Raw genomic sequence first — 17500 nt, forward strand, 5'->3', positions numbered from 1 at the left:
GGCTCCGCCCCTGGACCCGCCCACAGCACCACAGGTACAGTCAGTTTATGCGAACGCAGTTAATGATGCACATTTTATCACAGATCAGAATATACCTAGATAGTACATATTAGTGAAAATGTAACCTGCTGTGTGTGTGTGTGTGTGTGTGTGTGTGTTTCAGAGCTGCATTTCGCCCCGGTCGTGCTGCAGCAGCGTCTAAGCGCCGAGCTGAACTTCCTGGACGCGGTGGAGGAGTCGGTGAGACAGCTGAGCGACGTGGAGAGAGTCCGAGCTGTCTCACTCGCTCAGCAGGAGAGCGTCTCACTCGCACAGATCATCAAGGTGTGATCTTAATTGTGCGCGTGTGTGTGTGTGTGTGAGTGTGACCGAACTCTGATCCTTGACCTTTGACCCGTACAGGCTCAGCAGCAGAGGCAGGAGCGAGAGCTGCAGCTGCTGAAGCTGAAAGCGGAACAGGAAGCGCTGGAGACTCAGAGACACGTCCAGGAGAGCCGAGAGAGAGCAGCACAGGTACACACACACACACACACACACACACACACACACACACACACTAGTCACACACACACAGTGATGTTAGACTAATAGTACTTTTATTTTTTTGTTTGTTTATTTGCTCATTTATTTGTGATTTCCTTAACATCAAGATTTCACACTAATGAAATTTGTGTGTATTTGTTAATTATGTCTTAATATTAAGTAATTATTTTAAATACTGAATATATGAATTATTGATAAAATATAACAAAATATTTTTAATTATATTAATTACAAAAATGTAAAAATGTATGAATATAATTTGTAATTAAGGAATAATTTCTGTATTTTAAACTGTATTCGTAAAAAGTACTATTACTACTACCGTTAATAATAAATAGTAATGAAATAAACACAAATAAAGATATTAATAAAATATATTGTAATTTAATTAAAATTTATTATCATTATATTTCTATTATTATTTTTGTATTTTAAATAACTGAAGGGAAATGTGATTGGACAGCACACGCAGCAGGATGTTAAATCTGTGTGTGTTGGTATGAAGGTGTGTATATTGAGTTAAAATCCTGTGTGTGTGTGTGTGTGTGTGTGTGTGTGTGTGTGTGTGTGTGTGTGTGATTCAGGCCCATGCGGAGCTGTGTGTGAACCTGGTTCAGTCCCATCAGAAGGCTCTCATGGAGCTGCAAGAGAGCAGCAGCAAGATGATCCACCAGCACACAGAGACGGCTCAACACCTCCGAGAGGTCGCTCGATACGTCACAATACAACACGATATAATATAATACAACACTTTATATCACAATACAACGCTTTATATCGCAATACAGCGCTTTATATCACAGTACAGTGCTTTATATCACAATATAACGCTTTATATCACAATACAACGCTTTATATCACAATACAACGCTTTATATCGCAATACAACGCTTTATATCACAATATAACGCTTTATATCACAATACAACGCTTTATATCGCAATACAACGCTTTATATCACAATACAACGCTTTATATCACAATACAACGCTTTATATCGCAATACAACGCTTTATATCACAATACGACGCTTTATATCACAATACAACACTTTATATCACAATACAACGCTTTATATCACAATACGACGCTTTATATCACAGTACAGTGCTTTATATCACAATACAACACTTTATATCACAATACAGCGCTTTATATCGCAATACAACACTTTATATCGCAATACAACACTTTATATCACAATACAACACTTTATATCGCAATACAACGCTTTATATCACAATACAACACTTTATATCGCAATACAACGCTTTATATCACAATACAACGCTTTATATCGCAATACAACGCTTTATATCACAATACAACACTTTATATCACAATACAACGCTTTATATCACAATACAACACTTTATATCACAGTACAGCGCTTTATATCACAATACAGCACTTTATATCACAGTACAGTGCTTTATATCACAATACAACGCTTTATATCACAATACAACACTTTATATCACAATACAACACTTTATATCACAATACAGCACTTTATATCACAATACAGCGCTTTATATCACAATACAACACTTTATATCGCAATACAACGCTTTATATCACAATACAACGCTTTATATCGCAATACAACGCTTTATATCACAATACAACACTTTATATCACAATACAACGCTTTATATCACAATACAACACTTTATATCACAGTACAGCGCTTTATATCACAATACAGCACTTTATATCACAGTACAGTGCTTTATATCACAATACAACGCTTTATATCACAATACAACACTTTATATCACAATACAACACTTTATATCACAATACAGCACTTTATATCACAATACAGCGCTTTATATCACAATACAACGCTTTATATCACAATACAACACTTTATATCACAATACAACACTTTATATCACAGTACAGCACTTTATATCACAATACGACGCTTTATATCACAATACGACGCTTTATATCACAATACGACGCTTTATATCACAATACAGTGCTTTATATCACAATACAACACTTTATATCACAATACAATGCTTTATATCGCAATACAGCACTTTATATCACAATACAACACTTTATATCACAATACAGCGCTTTATATCACAATACGACGCTTTATATCACAATACGACGCTTTATATCACAATACAACGCTTTATATCGCAATACAACACTTTATATCGCAATACAGCGCTTTATATCGCAATACAGCGCTTTATATCGCAATACAACACTTTATATCGCAATACAACACTTTATATCGCAATACAACACTTTATATCGCAATACAACGCTTTATATCGCAATACAGCGCTTTATATCGCAATACAACACTTTATATCGCAATTCAACACTTTATATCGCAATACAACACTTTATATCGCAATACAACACTTTATATCACAATACAACACTTTATATCACAATACAGCACTTTATATCACAATACGACGCTTTATATCACAGTACAGTGCTTTATATCACAATACAACGCTTTATATCACAATACAACGCTTTATATCGCAATACAACACTTTATATCGCAATACAGCACTTTATATCACAATACAACGCTTTATATCACAATACAACACTTTATATCGCAATACAACGCTTTATATCGCAATACAGCGCTTTATATCGCAATACAGCGCTTTATATCACAATACAACGCTTTATATCACAATACAGCGCTTTATATCACAATACAACGCTTTATATCGCAATACAACGCTTTATATCGCAATACAGCACTTTATATCGCAATACAGCGCTTTATATCACAATACAACGCTTTATATCACAATACAGCGCTTTATATCACAGTACAACGCTTTATATCACAATACAACGCTTTATATCACAATACAGCGCTTTATATCACAGTACAACGCTTTATATCACAATACAACGCTTTATATCACAGTACAGCACTTTATATCGCAATACAGCACTTTATATCGCAATACAGCACTTTATATCACAATACAACGCTTTATATCACAATACAACGCTTTATATCACAATACAGCACTTTATATCACAATATACTGTGAGATTTTTCTTTAGAATTGTGATATCGTAGCTTGTGATAAACTGTTATCACCTAAAGTTTGCGTGTGTGTGTGTGTGTGTGTGTGTGTGTGTGTGTTATAGATGACGGAGATGACTCGTTCTCAGATGCTCACCGTTCCGTCTGTCACACCTGTAAGGCAGCAACACCCACAAACCGACAGGTAACCGATCAGAAATAGCTTTCTCCTCTAGTTTATGTGTGAATTACTTCATACTAGTGACGTCACAACGTTCGTTCGTTCATTCATATTGGTGAAGTACTTTACACTGTACTTGAGTACATTCTGAATGTGTGTGTGTGTGTGTGTGTGTGTGTGTATATATCTCACCTTGGTGTGTGTGTGTGTGTGTGTGTGTGTGTCAGTGCCAGTAGTAGGAGTGAAGTCTCGGCAGAGAAAACGCCAACAGCAGACACTCCGCAGAGCAGCCTGACCGAGTCTGAGTCTTTCAGGATACACACTGTCAGGTAACACACACACACACACACACACACACACACACACACACACACACCCCAGACGTCCCAGTTTCAGCACCAGCACCAGAAACTCGACCCATGTCCAGCCCAGAGAGCAGCTAATATCTTTTGTACACTTTTCTGTCCATGAGCTTCAGGATCTTCAAGGCTGCAATCTGATTGGCTGTTTGCACTTCCTTGTTTTAGACAGGGGTTCAAACTTTTGAATACCCCGACACCATGGATATTCAACGATTGGTTGTACAAGATGATTGGTTGTTCCATTCAAACAGCGTTTATTAGAAGCAGGAAGTATTGTGGGCGGAGCTTGTGCCACTGATCTTCACAGATTGGTCACAAAATGGCTGACATTTAAATCCTCTGTCTGTCTGTCTGTCAGCAGTGCGAGACAGGGCGACGGAGGAAGCGTGGACCGGAGCAGCTCGGTGGAAGAGGAAGCGAACACCGCCGCCGACGACTCTCTCCAAACCGACAGAGGTGAGAGGTCAAAGGTCACGCCTTACGGTCCTCACGGAAACTAGTGAGGCAGCCCGGCGTGAGAGTTAGACTTTAGGGTTGTTGTTGTTATTAGGCTCTAGGATCACTTCCTGTCATCTCTCGCTCTCCCGTCCAATCAGCAGACAGCGTCTCAATCAGTTACTCTTTGAAGTTTGATGAGTCTGTGACGGAGGACGAGTTGGAGAAGTCGTTCCGCTCCGTGCTTCCGTCCGAGTCTCACTGGAGAGGATCCGTGGAGAGGAAACGGCAATCGGATGAGGAACCCCACCCTGAAAAATCGTCTAACAAGGTGACCACACACACACACACACACACACTGCATCATAATATACTGTAAAATATATATATAAAATATCACTGACCTGTGTTTCTCTCCGTCCGTCTGTCGCGCGTCCAGCAGGACGGCGGTGTCCCGGTGTTCTCGGCGGATCAGTACAGTTTCTCCGAGTTCACCATGGCGATGGTGAAGCAGTGCATGCAGGAAGAGGAAGTTCGCTCTCGGCATCAGAGCTCCCTCCTGCGCCTCCGACACCGAGCACTGAAGGAAAAAACCCGCGCTGAGCTCGAATGGCTCGAGCTCCAAAAGAGGCAGGAAACTCCACCCACATTCCCCAAAGCCCCGCCCACATTCACTATCAAAGTTTAGTAACCTCGTGCATTGTTTGCGTAATTTACTTCACTAATACGCATGATAATCACTGCACAGTTATAGCTCCACCCACTTTCCTTAAACTCCACCCAGATTTAGAGAATTTACTTTGTATAAAATGTTAAAAGATTAAGCTAACTACTCACCTGGTTAATATAACCGCAGTGATGTGATTAGGTAGTTGGCTAGCCTAGCTAAAGGTTCTAAATTATTTTGCGTAACTAACCCATCTCCACCCCCTTTACTGTAGCTCCGCCCACACCACTCACTTCTATAGTCCTGTTTTTGGTGACGATTAACTGCGTTCAGTTTCTCGCACATCCTCAGTCGCTCACGTGATCCACGGCGCCACTCTCCCGTAATTCCTCAACAGTGTGTTATATTTTGCGATGCCGTGTGAAGATGGTGATGTGCATTCCGCTCTGTGTCTCACTTCCTGTCTGTCTCTCGCCAGGCGTCTGCGTGATAAAGGGGAAGATGATAAAATGCCTCCGATTCGCAAGAAACAGCGAGGCCTGCTGCTCAAACTACAGCAGGAGCAGGTAAACAACACAACATCCTGTTACGACAACACGCAGTCACACCTGTAACGCTGGTGCGCTCAGTTACACCTGTACCACTGTTTCACTCAGTCACACCTGCGACGCTGTTTCACTCAGTTACACCTGCGACGCTGTTTCACTCAGTTACACCTGTAACACTGTTTCACTCAGTCACACCTGCGACGCTGTTTCACTCAGTCACACCTGCGACGCTGTTTCACTCAGTTACACCTGTAACACTGTTTCACTCAGTCACACCTGCGACGCTGTTTCACTCAGTTACACCTGTAACACTGGTACATTCATTGTTGCACCTGCGACACTGTTTCGCGAAGTTACACCTGAGACACTGTTTCGCTCGGTCACACCTGTGACACTGTTACATTCACTGTTACACCTACGACACTGTTTTGCTCAGTTACACCTACGACACTGTTTTGCTCAGTTACACCTGCGACACTGTTTTGCTCAGTTACACCTGCGACACTGTTTTGCTCAGTTACACCTGTAACACTGTTTTGCTCAGTTACACCTGCGACACTGTTTTGCTCAGTTACACCTGCGACACTGTTTTGCTCAGTTACACCTGCGACACTGTTTTGCTCAGTTACACCTGCGACACTGTTTTGCTCAGTTACACCTGTAACACTGTTTTGCTCAGTTACACCTGCGACACTCGGCACACTCGCAGTTACACATTTGCTTTTCCACCTAAAGCATTTGCTGTTACAGGAAGCAGGAAGTGACATCTGCGTGTGTGTGCGTGCGTGCGTGCGTGCGTGTGTGTGTGTGTGTGTGTGTGTGTGTGTGTGTGTGTGTGTAGGCGGAGATCAGGAGGCTGCAGGAGGTGAACCGGGCGGCACGGAGGGAGAGGAAACTGTTGCTGAAACAGCAAGAGGAGATCGAGAGGATCCAACACACAACACTGAAACTGAGGGAGAAACTCAGGAACGCTGAAGATACAAACCAGGTCTCACACTACACAATTCACTACACAATTCACTACACAATTCACTACACACTACACTACACACTACACAATTCACTACACACTACACTACACACTACACAATTCACTACACACTACACTACACACTACACTACACAATTCACTACACACTACACTACACAATTCACTACACACTACACAGTACACACTACACTACACACTGTACACTTTACTACACACTACACTACACACTGTACAGTTCACTACACACTACACACTTCACTGCACAATTCACTGCACAATTCACTACACACTACACAATTCACTACACAATTCACTACATACTACACTACACAATTCACTACACACTACACTACACAATTCACTACACTACACACTACACAATTCTCTACACACTACACTACACAATTCACTACACTACACACTACACAATTCTCTACACACTACACTACACAATTCACTACACTACACACTAAACTACACACTGTACAGTTCACTACACACTACACAATTCACTACACAGTACACACTACACTACACAATTCACTACACACTGTACAGTACATTACACACTTCACTACACATTGTACAATTCACTACACACTTCTACACACTGTACGCTTCACTACACAGTACACACTACACAATTCTCTACACACTACACTACACAATTCACTACACTACACACTAAACTACACACTGTACAGTTCTCTACACACTACACTACACAGTACACACTACACTACACACTTCACTACACACTGTACAGTTGACTACACACTATACACGTCTCTACACAATTCACTACACACTGTACACTTCACTACACACTTCACTACACACTGTACAGTTCACTACACACTTCACTACACACTGTACACTTCACTACACACTACACAGTACACACTACACAATTCACTACACACTACACAGTACACACTACACAATTCACTACACACTACACAGTACACACTACACTACACAATTCACTACACACTGTACAGTTGACTACACACTACACACGTCTCTACACAATTCACTACACACTGTACAGTTGACTACACACTTCACTACACACTGTACAGTTCACTACACACTACACACGTCTCTACACAATTCACTACACACTGTACACTTCACTACACACTTCACTACACACTGTACAGTTCACTACACACTACACACTTCACTACACACTGTACAGTTCACTACACACTGCACTACACACTTCACTACACACTTCTCCACACACTACACACTTCACTACACACTGCACTACACACTTCACTACACACTTCTCCACACACTACACACTTCTAAGGCTGTTCTCTTGCTTTGTCAGAGTGAAGTGTGTTAGGTAACTGTTGGATGAAGGATCAACTGATAACCGTGTCACTGATACACACTTTAGAGACGAGTGTGTGTTAAAAACACGAATACGATCCTGTTTCCTACGTACTGAACTAATGAGTTAAAGTCTGCTCATCCATACACACATGAAGAATGATTACACTCATAAAATCCCACAATGCACTGCAATATGATAGTCTCTTCTCCCAATACATCTATAAACCGAATGTGTAGAAGAATTAATTTCACTGTTTAACTCGTCTGTGCTCTCAGAGGTCACCTGTGTCAGGTGTGAGCGAGGATTTGGCCCCTCCCACTGAGCTGGACGTGGAGTTTCGTAGCCCCTCCCCTTTATCTGTGTCAGGAAGTGAGACCAGCAGCATAATGAAGAAACTGAAGAAGATGAGCTATCACACAGATGAGAGGTAACACACACACACACACACACACACACACACACAATTCATTCTCTCTGTTCTTTAGTCCAATGAGAGCGCAGAGATCACACTCGGGTCCGAGAGCGTCTGAGCGATATTGGTCTCGTTCCGCTTCTGAGTGAACTCTCATGAGAAAAGGATTTGACTCGGAATCGATTCTGAATCAACTCGCTTGCAGGAAGTAAATCTGAACATTTTCCATCTCTGTATTTCTGAGAAATGAATGAAAAAGTTTTGCAAAAACATTTTCCGCTCTGCACACACCTCGAATTTTTTGTTTGTTTGTTTTTTTCATTTATTTAATTATGTACAATGTGAATAGCGATCAAATCAAAAACGAATCAAAAGAATCAATTTGGTACTGATTCAGAGTCAACAAACAGACTAAGAGGTACGAAAGCGTCTTTAGTGTTTCTTTCATTTAACGGGGGTTCTTGGTGTGTGTGTGTGTGTGTGTGTTGATGCTCTCTCTATTTATTCTATATTTCACTTAAACCTTCTGCACACTTTAATCTTTGTTTTATTTATATTGATTGAGGTGGAAGTTCTTTCGTTAAAGGAAGTGATGCTCTTTCTCTCTCTCTCTCTCTCTCTCTCTGTCTCTCTGTCTCTCTTCCATTCATCACTTCCTCCTCTATTTTTATTTTTTTGCCTTTGTGTGTGTTGTGTTGTGTGTTTTTAGCAGCGGCTCTCCCCTGCAGTGTCTCTTCTCCATGTTTAGTGCCCTGCACTGGGCGTCTCTGCGTATGTGTCTCCCTAAACTCCACCCTCACTTCCTCGTTATCTACAGTCAGTTGGTCAGGTACAGTACAGCACTCTGCTACGGAGCATGCTGTGTGTACAGGGCAAAAAAAAAATTTAAAAAAAAATACAATAATAATAACAGGCAGGGTGTGTGTGCATGTGTGTGTGTGTGTGTGTGTGTGTGTGTGGATTTAGAGGTACTTAAAGCACGTGGGAGTTGAGGCGTCATTATTAAAATCAAGATAAAGTGAATAAAAATGTTCCAAATGGAGTTCCATCATGGATTCATGATGAAGATGATGAGGAAGATGATGATGAGGATGAGGAACATTTTCTGCGTAACTCTGCTGATGAAGATTATACATGGTTTGGCGTGTGTGTGTGTGTGTTTGTGTGTGTGTTTGGTCTCTTTGCTTTGCTTAGGATTATTAATTATCACTTCTTTACCATTGTTTTCTTTCTGTCTTTCTCTGTCTGTCTCTCTCTCTCTCTCTGTCTGTGTCTCATGTCTCTCTGTATGTCTCTCTGTAACATCTCTCTCTCTGTTTGTCTCTCTCAGATTTCTAACTCAGCGTGAGCTGCGATTGGTGCACTGGCGTCAGCAGGTGGAGGCGGAGCTGAGGCGTACGGATGGGGCGGAGCCTCAGCGGAAGGGGCGGGCCCTCTCAGACCGACACACGCAGCAGAAACACAGCACAGACGAGCTGCAGAGCGACAGACAGGAGGAGAGGAAGACAGGACGAGGTGAGCGACACGGAGAGGGAGGGAGAAACAAAGAAAGGAGGAGATTATATATAGAGGGAGACAGGCACTGATGGATGGAGAGACAGAGAGAGAGAGAGAGAGAGAGAGAGAGAGAGAGACAGGCACTGAGATGGAGAGAGACAGGGAGATGGAAAAGCATACATGGAGGGAGACAGACCCTCTGACAGACTGGTAGAGGAGGGGAGAGAGAGAGAGAGACAGGCACTGATGGATGGAGAGACAGACAGGTAGAGGGAGAGAGAGAGAGAGACAGACACTGATGGATGGAGAGACAGACAGGTAGAGGGAGAGAGAGAGGGAGACAGACACTGATGGATGGAGAGACAGACAGGTAGAGGAGGAGAGAGAGAGGGAGACAGGCACTGATGGATGGAGAGACAGACAGGTAGAGGGAGAGAGAGAGAGAGACAGACACTGTGATGGAGAGATGGACTGGTAGTGGAGGAGAGACAGCGAGAGAGGGAGACACACTGATGGATGGAGAGACAGACAGGTAGAGGAGGAGAGACAGCGAGAGAGGGAGACACACTGATGGATGGAGAGACAGACAGGTAGAGGAGGAGAGAGCGGGAGACAGACACTGATGGATGGAGAGACAGGGAGGGAGGGAGACAGACACTGATGGATGGAGAGACAGACAGGTAGAGGGAGAGAGAGAGAGAGACAGACACTGTGATGGAGAGATGGACTGGTAGTGGAGGAGAGACAGAGAGAGAGGGAGACAGGCACTGATGGGTGGAGAGACAGGGACTGATGGATGGAGAGACAGACAGGTAGAGGGAGAGACTGAGAGAGAGACAGGCACTGAGATGGAGAGAGGGAGAGGTACAGAGAGACAGACAGGTAGAGGGAGAGACTGAGAGAGAGACAGGCACTGAGATGGAGAGAGGGAGAGGTACAGAGAGACAGACAGGTAGAGGGAGAGAGAGGGAGACAGACACTGTGATGGAGAGAGGAACAGTATGAGTTGTAGAGACAGACAGGCAGAGAAAGACATTTTGAGTGTGTAGTTCTGGCTCAGTTTCTGACAGACAGGTACCTCACTTGGTAGTGTGCCAGAATAGTGCACTTCCTGTTAGGATTTTTGTTACCATGACAGCAGAAAGCACTCCCCTGTCTGGGCTGTATCCCAAACGGAGAAGTTAAATAATAAATTCTGTGTCTGTGTTAGTGCACTAATTTACCTTTTTTATTATTATTTATTTATACATGTCCAGAAGTGTGCAGTGAGGGCGACTCGTCTCCGGCTCTGTCCGTCTCCAGCATACACACAGTGCAGGAGTGTGAGAACACACACAGTCATGAGGTGAGACACACACACACACACACACACACACACACACACACTGCACTGTTTATATAGTCTGTAATGACAGATGCAGATGCACCAAGGACTTTGTGAACAACATCATTCACACTGATGTTAAGTGTGTGTGTGTGTGTGTGTGTGTGTGTGTGTGTTACAGTCTCCCCTGGTTCATGCGAGTTCCAGCAGTAAAGTGACATCACACAGCAGCTCCAGGAAGCGAGACCTCCCTTCATCAGCTCCTACATCGGGTCAGACACACACACACACACACACACACACACACACACACACACACACTAGCTGTAAAACACTGCATCCAGCACCAGAAAGCCGAGTTTGTTCATTAATCTCGCTCTCTTGCCCTCTATAGAGGCGGCTTCGGATCAGAGCGACATCGAGGGGCGTGTCCTGGCTCTGAGGGCGGAGCTTCGACGGCGTAAAGCTGAAGTGCAGCGTCTGAAGAAGGAGCAGAGACTGAGAAACAAAGAGCGGCTGAAAGCTCAAGAGGCCAGTCTGCTCAAACAGCTGGAGGTGTGAACACACACACACACACACACACACAGCTGTAATTTTATATCTGTGTGATCGTATAACACTAAACCTGCCACTCTTCTCCGTTCCCGCAGTCCTACAACGACTTCATTCAGAAGACCAAAGCCGAGCTGAGTAAAGCAGACAGCGTCACTTCGGCTAAACCCCAGATCAAAACTCCAACGTCAGGCTCGCACAAGTCCAGAACCAAAACCTCCACCCCGGACAGGTCAGACGCCATTTTAGTGCTGCTTTCCTTTTCCGTCTCAATCCTGTCCGTGATCTGAATCGTGCTTCCCTTCTTCTTCTTCTTCTTCTTCTTCATCTTCTTCATCTTCTTCTTCCTCCTCCTCCTCCTTACAGGTCTGAAACGGAGAAGAGTTTCACAGGACAGAGTCACGAATCCGAATCGGAGAAATCCGACAGGATACACACGGAGTCTCCAGCGCTGAGTGGTGCGTAAAGAGCAACACTGTGAAAGTCTCAATTCTATGCAAATTAGGTATAAGATTGTAAAGAAGCGACAAATTCAAAGGATCGCAAATGAATGACATCATTTAAAATGCACCAGCCAATCACACACAGCATCACTTCACGTCGGTTGCCATAGTAACATAGTATATAGTATTATTTAGTACAGAAGAAATGCAGTTTAGGAAGAAACCATGTTTGCATCCACATTCATCACTTCCTCATTTACATCATGGTCAATGACGTGCGTCTCACACGACAGGAAACGCTTTTCTGTAGCACTTAGGTGTGTGTTTTCACATAAACAAAAAATACGCGAACACACACACACACACTCTTGTTGCGTTGTACGATGTGAACTCGCTCTTTCTTCCTCAGATGAAGATCCTCCCACTGTGACTCCGACCCCGGTGTTGGGAAGCCCTAATCATCTGAGTCCACCTGAACCCCAACACGATGAAGACACCCGACCCGAAAGCGCCGCCAGGCTAGAGACAGAAGCCTCGTCCAATCAGAGCATAGACTCCAGCCCGAGGTCGGAGGTCATCGAGGAGCTGGAATCTCAGAGGACAAATTTGTCCCAGTCGGAACACTCGTATCCGGTGCTTGATCTGAAAATCCAGGACTCTAAAGAGGATTTCTCCAAGAATGAAACGGAAATTGCTCTTGCTGTAAAAGTCAGCCATGAAGAAGAAGAAGAAGAGTTTGTGAACAATTCTGAAGATGTTAAATCCAGTTCCTCACTCTTAACTAAACCAGAACCAGAAGAACCCAAACCTCCAGAGATTCCTTCATCTATAGACGTCTCTTACACTCCAGACGTTTCCCAGAGAAAGGAAGACTCAGAGTACAAACCCACCGCGTCACCATCAGTCGACTGCTACAACGATGATTTCAAGTCAGCGGTTCCGGAGGAAAATCAGCCTCACTCGCCTTCTTCTGAAGATCCAGAAGAGGAATCCTACAGATTCTCCTTCAGCAGCAGTGAGGAGGAGATAGAGGAGGAGATTAGCGTCAAATCAGGGAATACTAGCGGTACCTTCGACCAGGAAAAACCTTTGGATCTCGATTTCCTGGGAAAGCAGACAAAAGAAAGCCCTGATGATGATGTTCCCAGCCCTCCAAAGTCTCCAAAGGATGAGATGCCTGATTACGTCATTGGAGACCGGGTTCTGGTGAGCAACGTTCAGCCAGGAACTCTGAGATTCAAGGGACAAACGAGCTTTGCTAACGGATTCTGGGCTGGAGTGGAACTGGACGTATCTGAAGGAAGCAACAACGGCACTTACGATAGCGTCGTTTACTTCCAGTGCAAAGAGAAACACGGAATATTCGCTCCTCCTGAAAAGATCTCTCGTCTACTCGAGACGTTTGAAGGCCGTACCAGAACCTCAGAGGAGGAAGATTCCTCGTTTGATGATCGGTCGAATGAAATGGACAAGACAAACAAGTCTGAAAGCACGCTTCAGAATAAAAAAGCAGATCCGGATCCACCTTCTGAGACAAGAGAACCATCTGAGAAACATTTCGATCTTGAATCGAAGCCTTCTTCTGTTTCAGAAGATTTGAAGATTGACCCTGCTGCTGTTGATGGCGAGATCTTCAAGGACCTTAATGGAGAAAATCATCCTGTGTCACTTGAGAGATTCGGAGACGTCGTGCTGGAATTGAAAGATGTCTCAAAAGTCGAGGAAGTTCAGGAAGATCAAACGCCAGACATTCTGGACCTGCTGACCCGTGCTGAGACATCCACGCCGACTGAGGACCTTCAGAAATCTTTAGACGTCCCTCCTGAGAAGACGAGCGAGGACCGCGTGGATGGATCAGTCGTGACGGCGAGCAAATCCCTCACGACTCTGGCCGATACACTCATGGAACGCTTCATGAATGATGCCCTGGAACAATTTCAGCAGATCAAGAAAGCAAAGGAGGAGAAAATCTCAGCTGCCAATCAGCTCGTCTTTCTTGATGAGGATGAAGAACCCAGTGGGAACAACGTGTCCCAGCTCAGAACTTCATCCAGCAGCAAGATCAACAAGGAAAGCTTCCATAGCTTCTTCGACAAGGACCAAGAAGAAGTATCTTCTCCTGAGCTTTGCAACCGATCGGTGGGTATTTATTTATTTTTAAATAAGGAATGCACCGATACTGATATCAGATCTCTGAGTACTGGCTCAAACCAGATACTGATCCGATACTGAGGTCTTTTCAGTTGCCATGCCAACCGTTTGCGAGGTTCTGTTGCTAAACTATGCCAAGTTCTGGGGAAATGTCACATGGTACACGTTTAAAGGATGAAATAAAATCAGCGAATAGACGATGCCGGAGTCTAGCAGTGGAGTCTGGGTGGGCGGGGCATCCTCTGTCTCGCCTGTCAATCACAGTGACACTAGCCAATCACGGGCGTTTGTGAGTTTATGTATGCGGAAGAGGGCAGATAGCACATAGTTGGAAGAGATGCAGTCGGCTGGCTTCACGTGACTAGCAGATACTCAGTATTGAATCAGTACGTTCTTTATTTTTACTAAATTATTATTACAAATCTCAGACCGATGTTTATAAATTTACAAATTAGAATTTTTTTGTATTAAAAATAAATAGCTAGAATTCGCATCTAGCTAGTGTTCTAACTATAACGGTAGAAATAATTAACTATTGCTAAATCTTTAAAATGACTGAAAGTTGTTTATTTTTAACATCAATGATTGATTTACTTGTTAAACAGATCTCGGGTTAAAGTTCAGCTGGAAGTTTTGTTTACCTTTAATTGATTTTTCTCGTCTTATCTTAGTTGCTAAAGGAAACTACAAGTGCCAGTGTTTGACTTTCATACATTTAAATATCATTTTCTGAACCAGTGCCTGGATATTCGTTCTGAGAAACCATCTTTAAAACAACAAAAATGATTATCATTCCGTTTCATAATTAACCATGATTTTTTTAAAAGTGTGTTTATTACTGCAGTTGAGAATAGATCCAGTAGATGGCGTTAGCGCACGCGAGCCGAGAATAGCTAGGCATGTGAAATAGCAAGGAGTTTTTTTGTAGCTAATTTTTTAATCTTTTAAAGCCAATTACACACAAATCTGAACGAAAATAATAATTCAAGACACTTCGTCTGACAGATGATTAAAATAAGAACATATCAACAATCACGTTGTTTGTTTTCGTTTAATCTGAGGAACGTTAAAAACTGATATTATTATAATAATAATAATAATAATAATATGATACACGCTTGGTTTTATTTGGTGTAAAATGTTTTATATGACGTATTTTGGCATTAGATTAACCCGAACATCGACACGCTCGTGTCTGGCGTCATCTTTGATCCGTAGTTATTAAGTAGCTCGTGATTTTAGTCACATGACTGTGAAGTTGTCAGTGATTGGATGAATCTGAAATGACTCGCCGTTTGAACTATAAGTGCGCTAGATACAGTGGAGAAACCTTTTTTTCTATTATCGTATATAATCGTCAGTGAAGAAACAGTTGTCCTGCACCTTCTTATTTATTTAAACATAAATATAACGATTTTTTAAAGTTATACTCAGGATAAAGATTAGGCATTTACTGTGATCTGTAAATTTAATTTAGATTAAAATCAGCACATGACTAAACTAGTGGCTGTGTGACAGAATATTCGAGCCTGAGGACCGAAGTTCATCGTGAAGTAAACAGTTTTATCAGCGTTTCCCTTTTTGTAAACCTTCCACAAGCCTAAGATTAGGAGAGGAGACTATAGCAGAGGCTTCTCTTTGGATTTTAACACTATTATTATTATTTTAAAATTTGTTTAAATACACAATCAGTAACAGAATTTATTTCTTTATATTAAGACGGTAGATTTGTTATTACGCCTGGAGCTATTTATAGTAATATTACTCATATTTACTGGCACATAAAGTAATGTGGATAAAGTGAGTCTGACTGCATTAAAATATTTTATGTGGATAAAATAAGTCCATAATAATATTAACATTATAGTATTAGTGTTAGTAATAATAATAATCAGTTAACTTTTTCTCTATATATATTTTTAAAAAATTAATAAATTGTATGTCTTCCTATTTATTATTATTTTTTATCTTATTATCAGTTATTATTATTTTTTATTTTATTGTTCTCTTACTAACATCATTGTTATTATTATTTTCTGTTACATTTTTTTTTCGTCCTACACCCTGGAGGAGAATTATTTTATTATATTTTTTATTAACTATATTTTAATAATATTTTAATATTTATTATAATTACATCAATTTCTTTGATTCCTTTATATGGATTTATTTTTTATTTTTTATTTCTGTAACTTTAATGCTCGGCTCTGAGCTGTATTTCCATGCTAGGAGAGTAAAGTGATGATAAATAATTGAGTGGTGAGTTATTATTTTTGTTCAGGAGAGCCCGGTGTTGGGTCAGGAGGAGCTGGTCCAGCGCTTAGCGGAGCTGAAGCTGAACCCCGACTTCCTGCACGTGCTCGGAGACGAGCAGGACTGGTTCGACGAGGACTTCGGCCTCAGCTCGCGCAAACACGCTCAGCACAAGAACAAACTCAGGCAGGAAGAGCTCTCCTCCACGTCTGCAGCTAAACTCCCGCACGTCAGGCAGCAGGAGGAGGCGGCGGCGGGCGGCGGCGGCGGCCATGTTGGTCCCTCACAAAGCAGCCGAGGTGGAGAAGCTGGTGAGCGCCGCCCTGCTGGAGATCTGGAGGAGCTGCGGGATGGAGCGCGGTAATCAGAGTCTGACGGCGGTGCCCAAACCTCAGGCATCAGAAACACTGCTGGGGGATAAGAACAGCGAGGAGTGTGTGCGCAGCTACAAACAGGTCAGAGCAGCGAGACGCTTATAACGCGAATCGATCTGGAGCACAACCAAAAGCCTCGTGATGTTCAGATACTATTTATATATCAGTGATTCTAATGCAGAAATAATAACACATTCCTCCATTTTGTGTGTGTGTGGGGTGTGTGTGTGTGTGTGTGTGTGTGGGGTGTGTGTGTGTGTGTGTGTGTGTGTGGTGTAGGCGGTGTTTGACCTGGCGTGGGAGCTCATGCAGGAAATCTACGCCGAAGATCCCAACACCAATCGCCCGCTGTGGATCAAACCTCGCCGTGTTAATTCACCCTACACCCACAGAA

General features: G+C 42.6%; 1 protein-coding gene across 1 annotated transcript in view; it reads left to right on the plus strand.

Annotated features, from left to right (window-relative positions):
* cep350 (centrosomal protein 350) overlaps positions 1 to 17500 on the plus strand; it is a 34240-nt gene that overhangs the window by 9919 nt on the left and 6821 nt on the right. Inside the window, 23 exon segments of the mRNA XM_053236067.1 lie at positions 1 to 34; positions 164 to 324; positions 403 to 513; positions 1128 to 1247; positions 3697 to 3776; positions 3980 to 4081; positions 4473 to 4570; positions 4711 to 4880; positions 4989 to 5179; positions 5695 to 5782; positions 6606 to 6752; positions 8376 to 8527; positions 9222 to 9341; positions 9843 to 10027; positions 11266 to 11354; positions 11515 to 11605; positions 11728 to 11888; positions 11984 to 12117; positions 12252 to 12343; positions 12738 to 14467; positions 16761 to 16990; positions 16992 to 17187; positions 17386 to 17500. The exon segment at positions 1 to 34 is cut by the window's left edge and continues 139 nt beyond it; the exon segment at positions 17386 to 17500 is cut by the window's right edge and continues 32 nt beyond it. Coding sequence (XP_053092042.1) covers positions 1 to 34; positions 164 to 324; positions 403 to 513; positions 1128 to 1247; positions 3697 to 3776; positions 3980 to 4081; positions 4473 to 4570; positions 4711 to 4880; positions 4989 to 5179; positions 5695 to 5782; positions 6606 to 6752; positions 8376 to 8527; positions 9222 to 9341; positions 9843 to 10027; positions 11266 to 11354; positions 11515 to 11605; positions 11728 to 11888; positions 11984 to 12117; positions 12252 to 12343; positions 12738 to 14467; positions 16761 to 16990; positions 16992 to 17187; positions 17386 to 17500 — 4597 coding nt within the window.

Source organism: Pangasianodon hypophthalmus, chromosome 8, assembly GCF_027358585.1.
Source record: "Pangasianodon hypophthalmus isolate fPanHyp1 chromosome 8, fPanHyp1.pri, whole genome shotgun sequence".
Lineage (NCBI taxonomy): Eukaryota > Metazoa > Chordata > Actinopteri > Siluriformes > Pangasiidae > Pangasianodon > Pangasianodon hypophthalmus.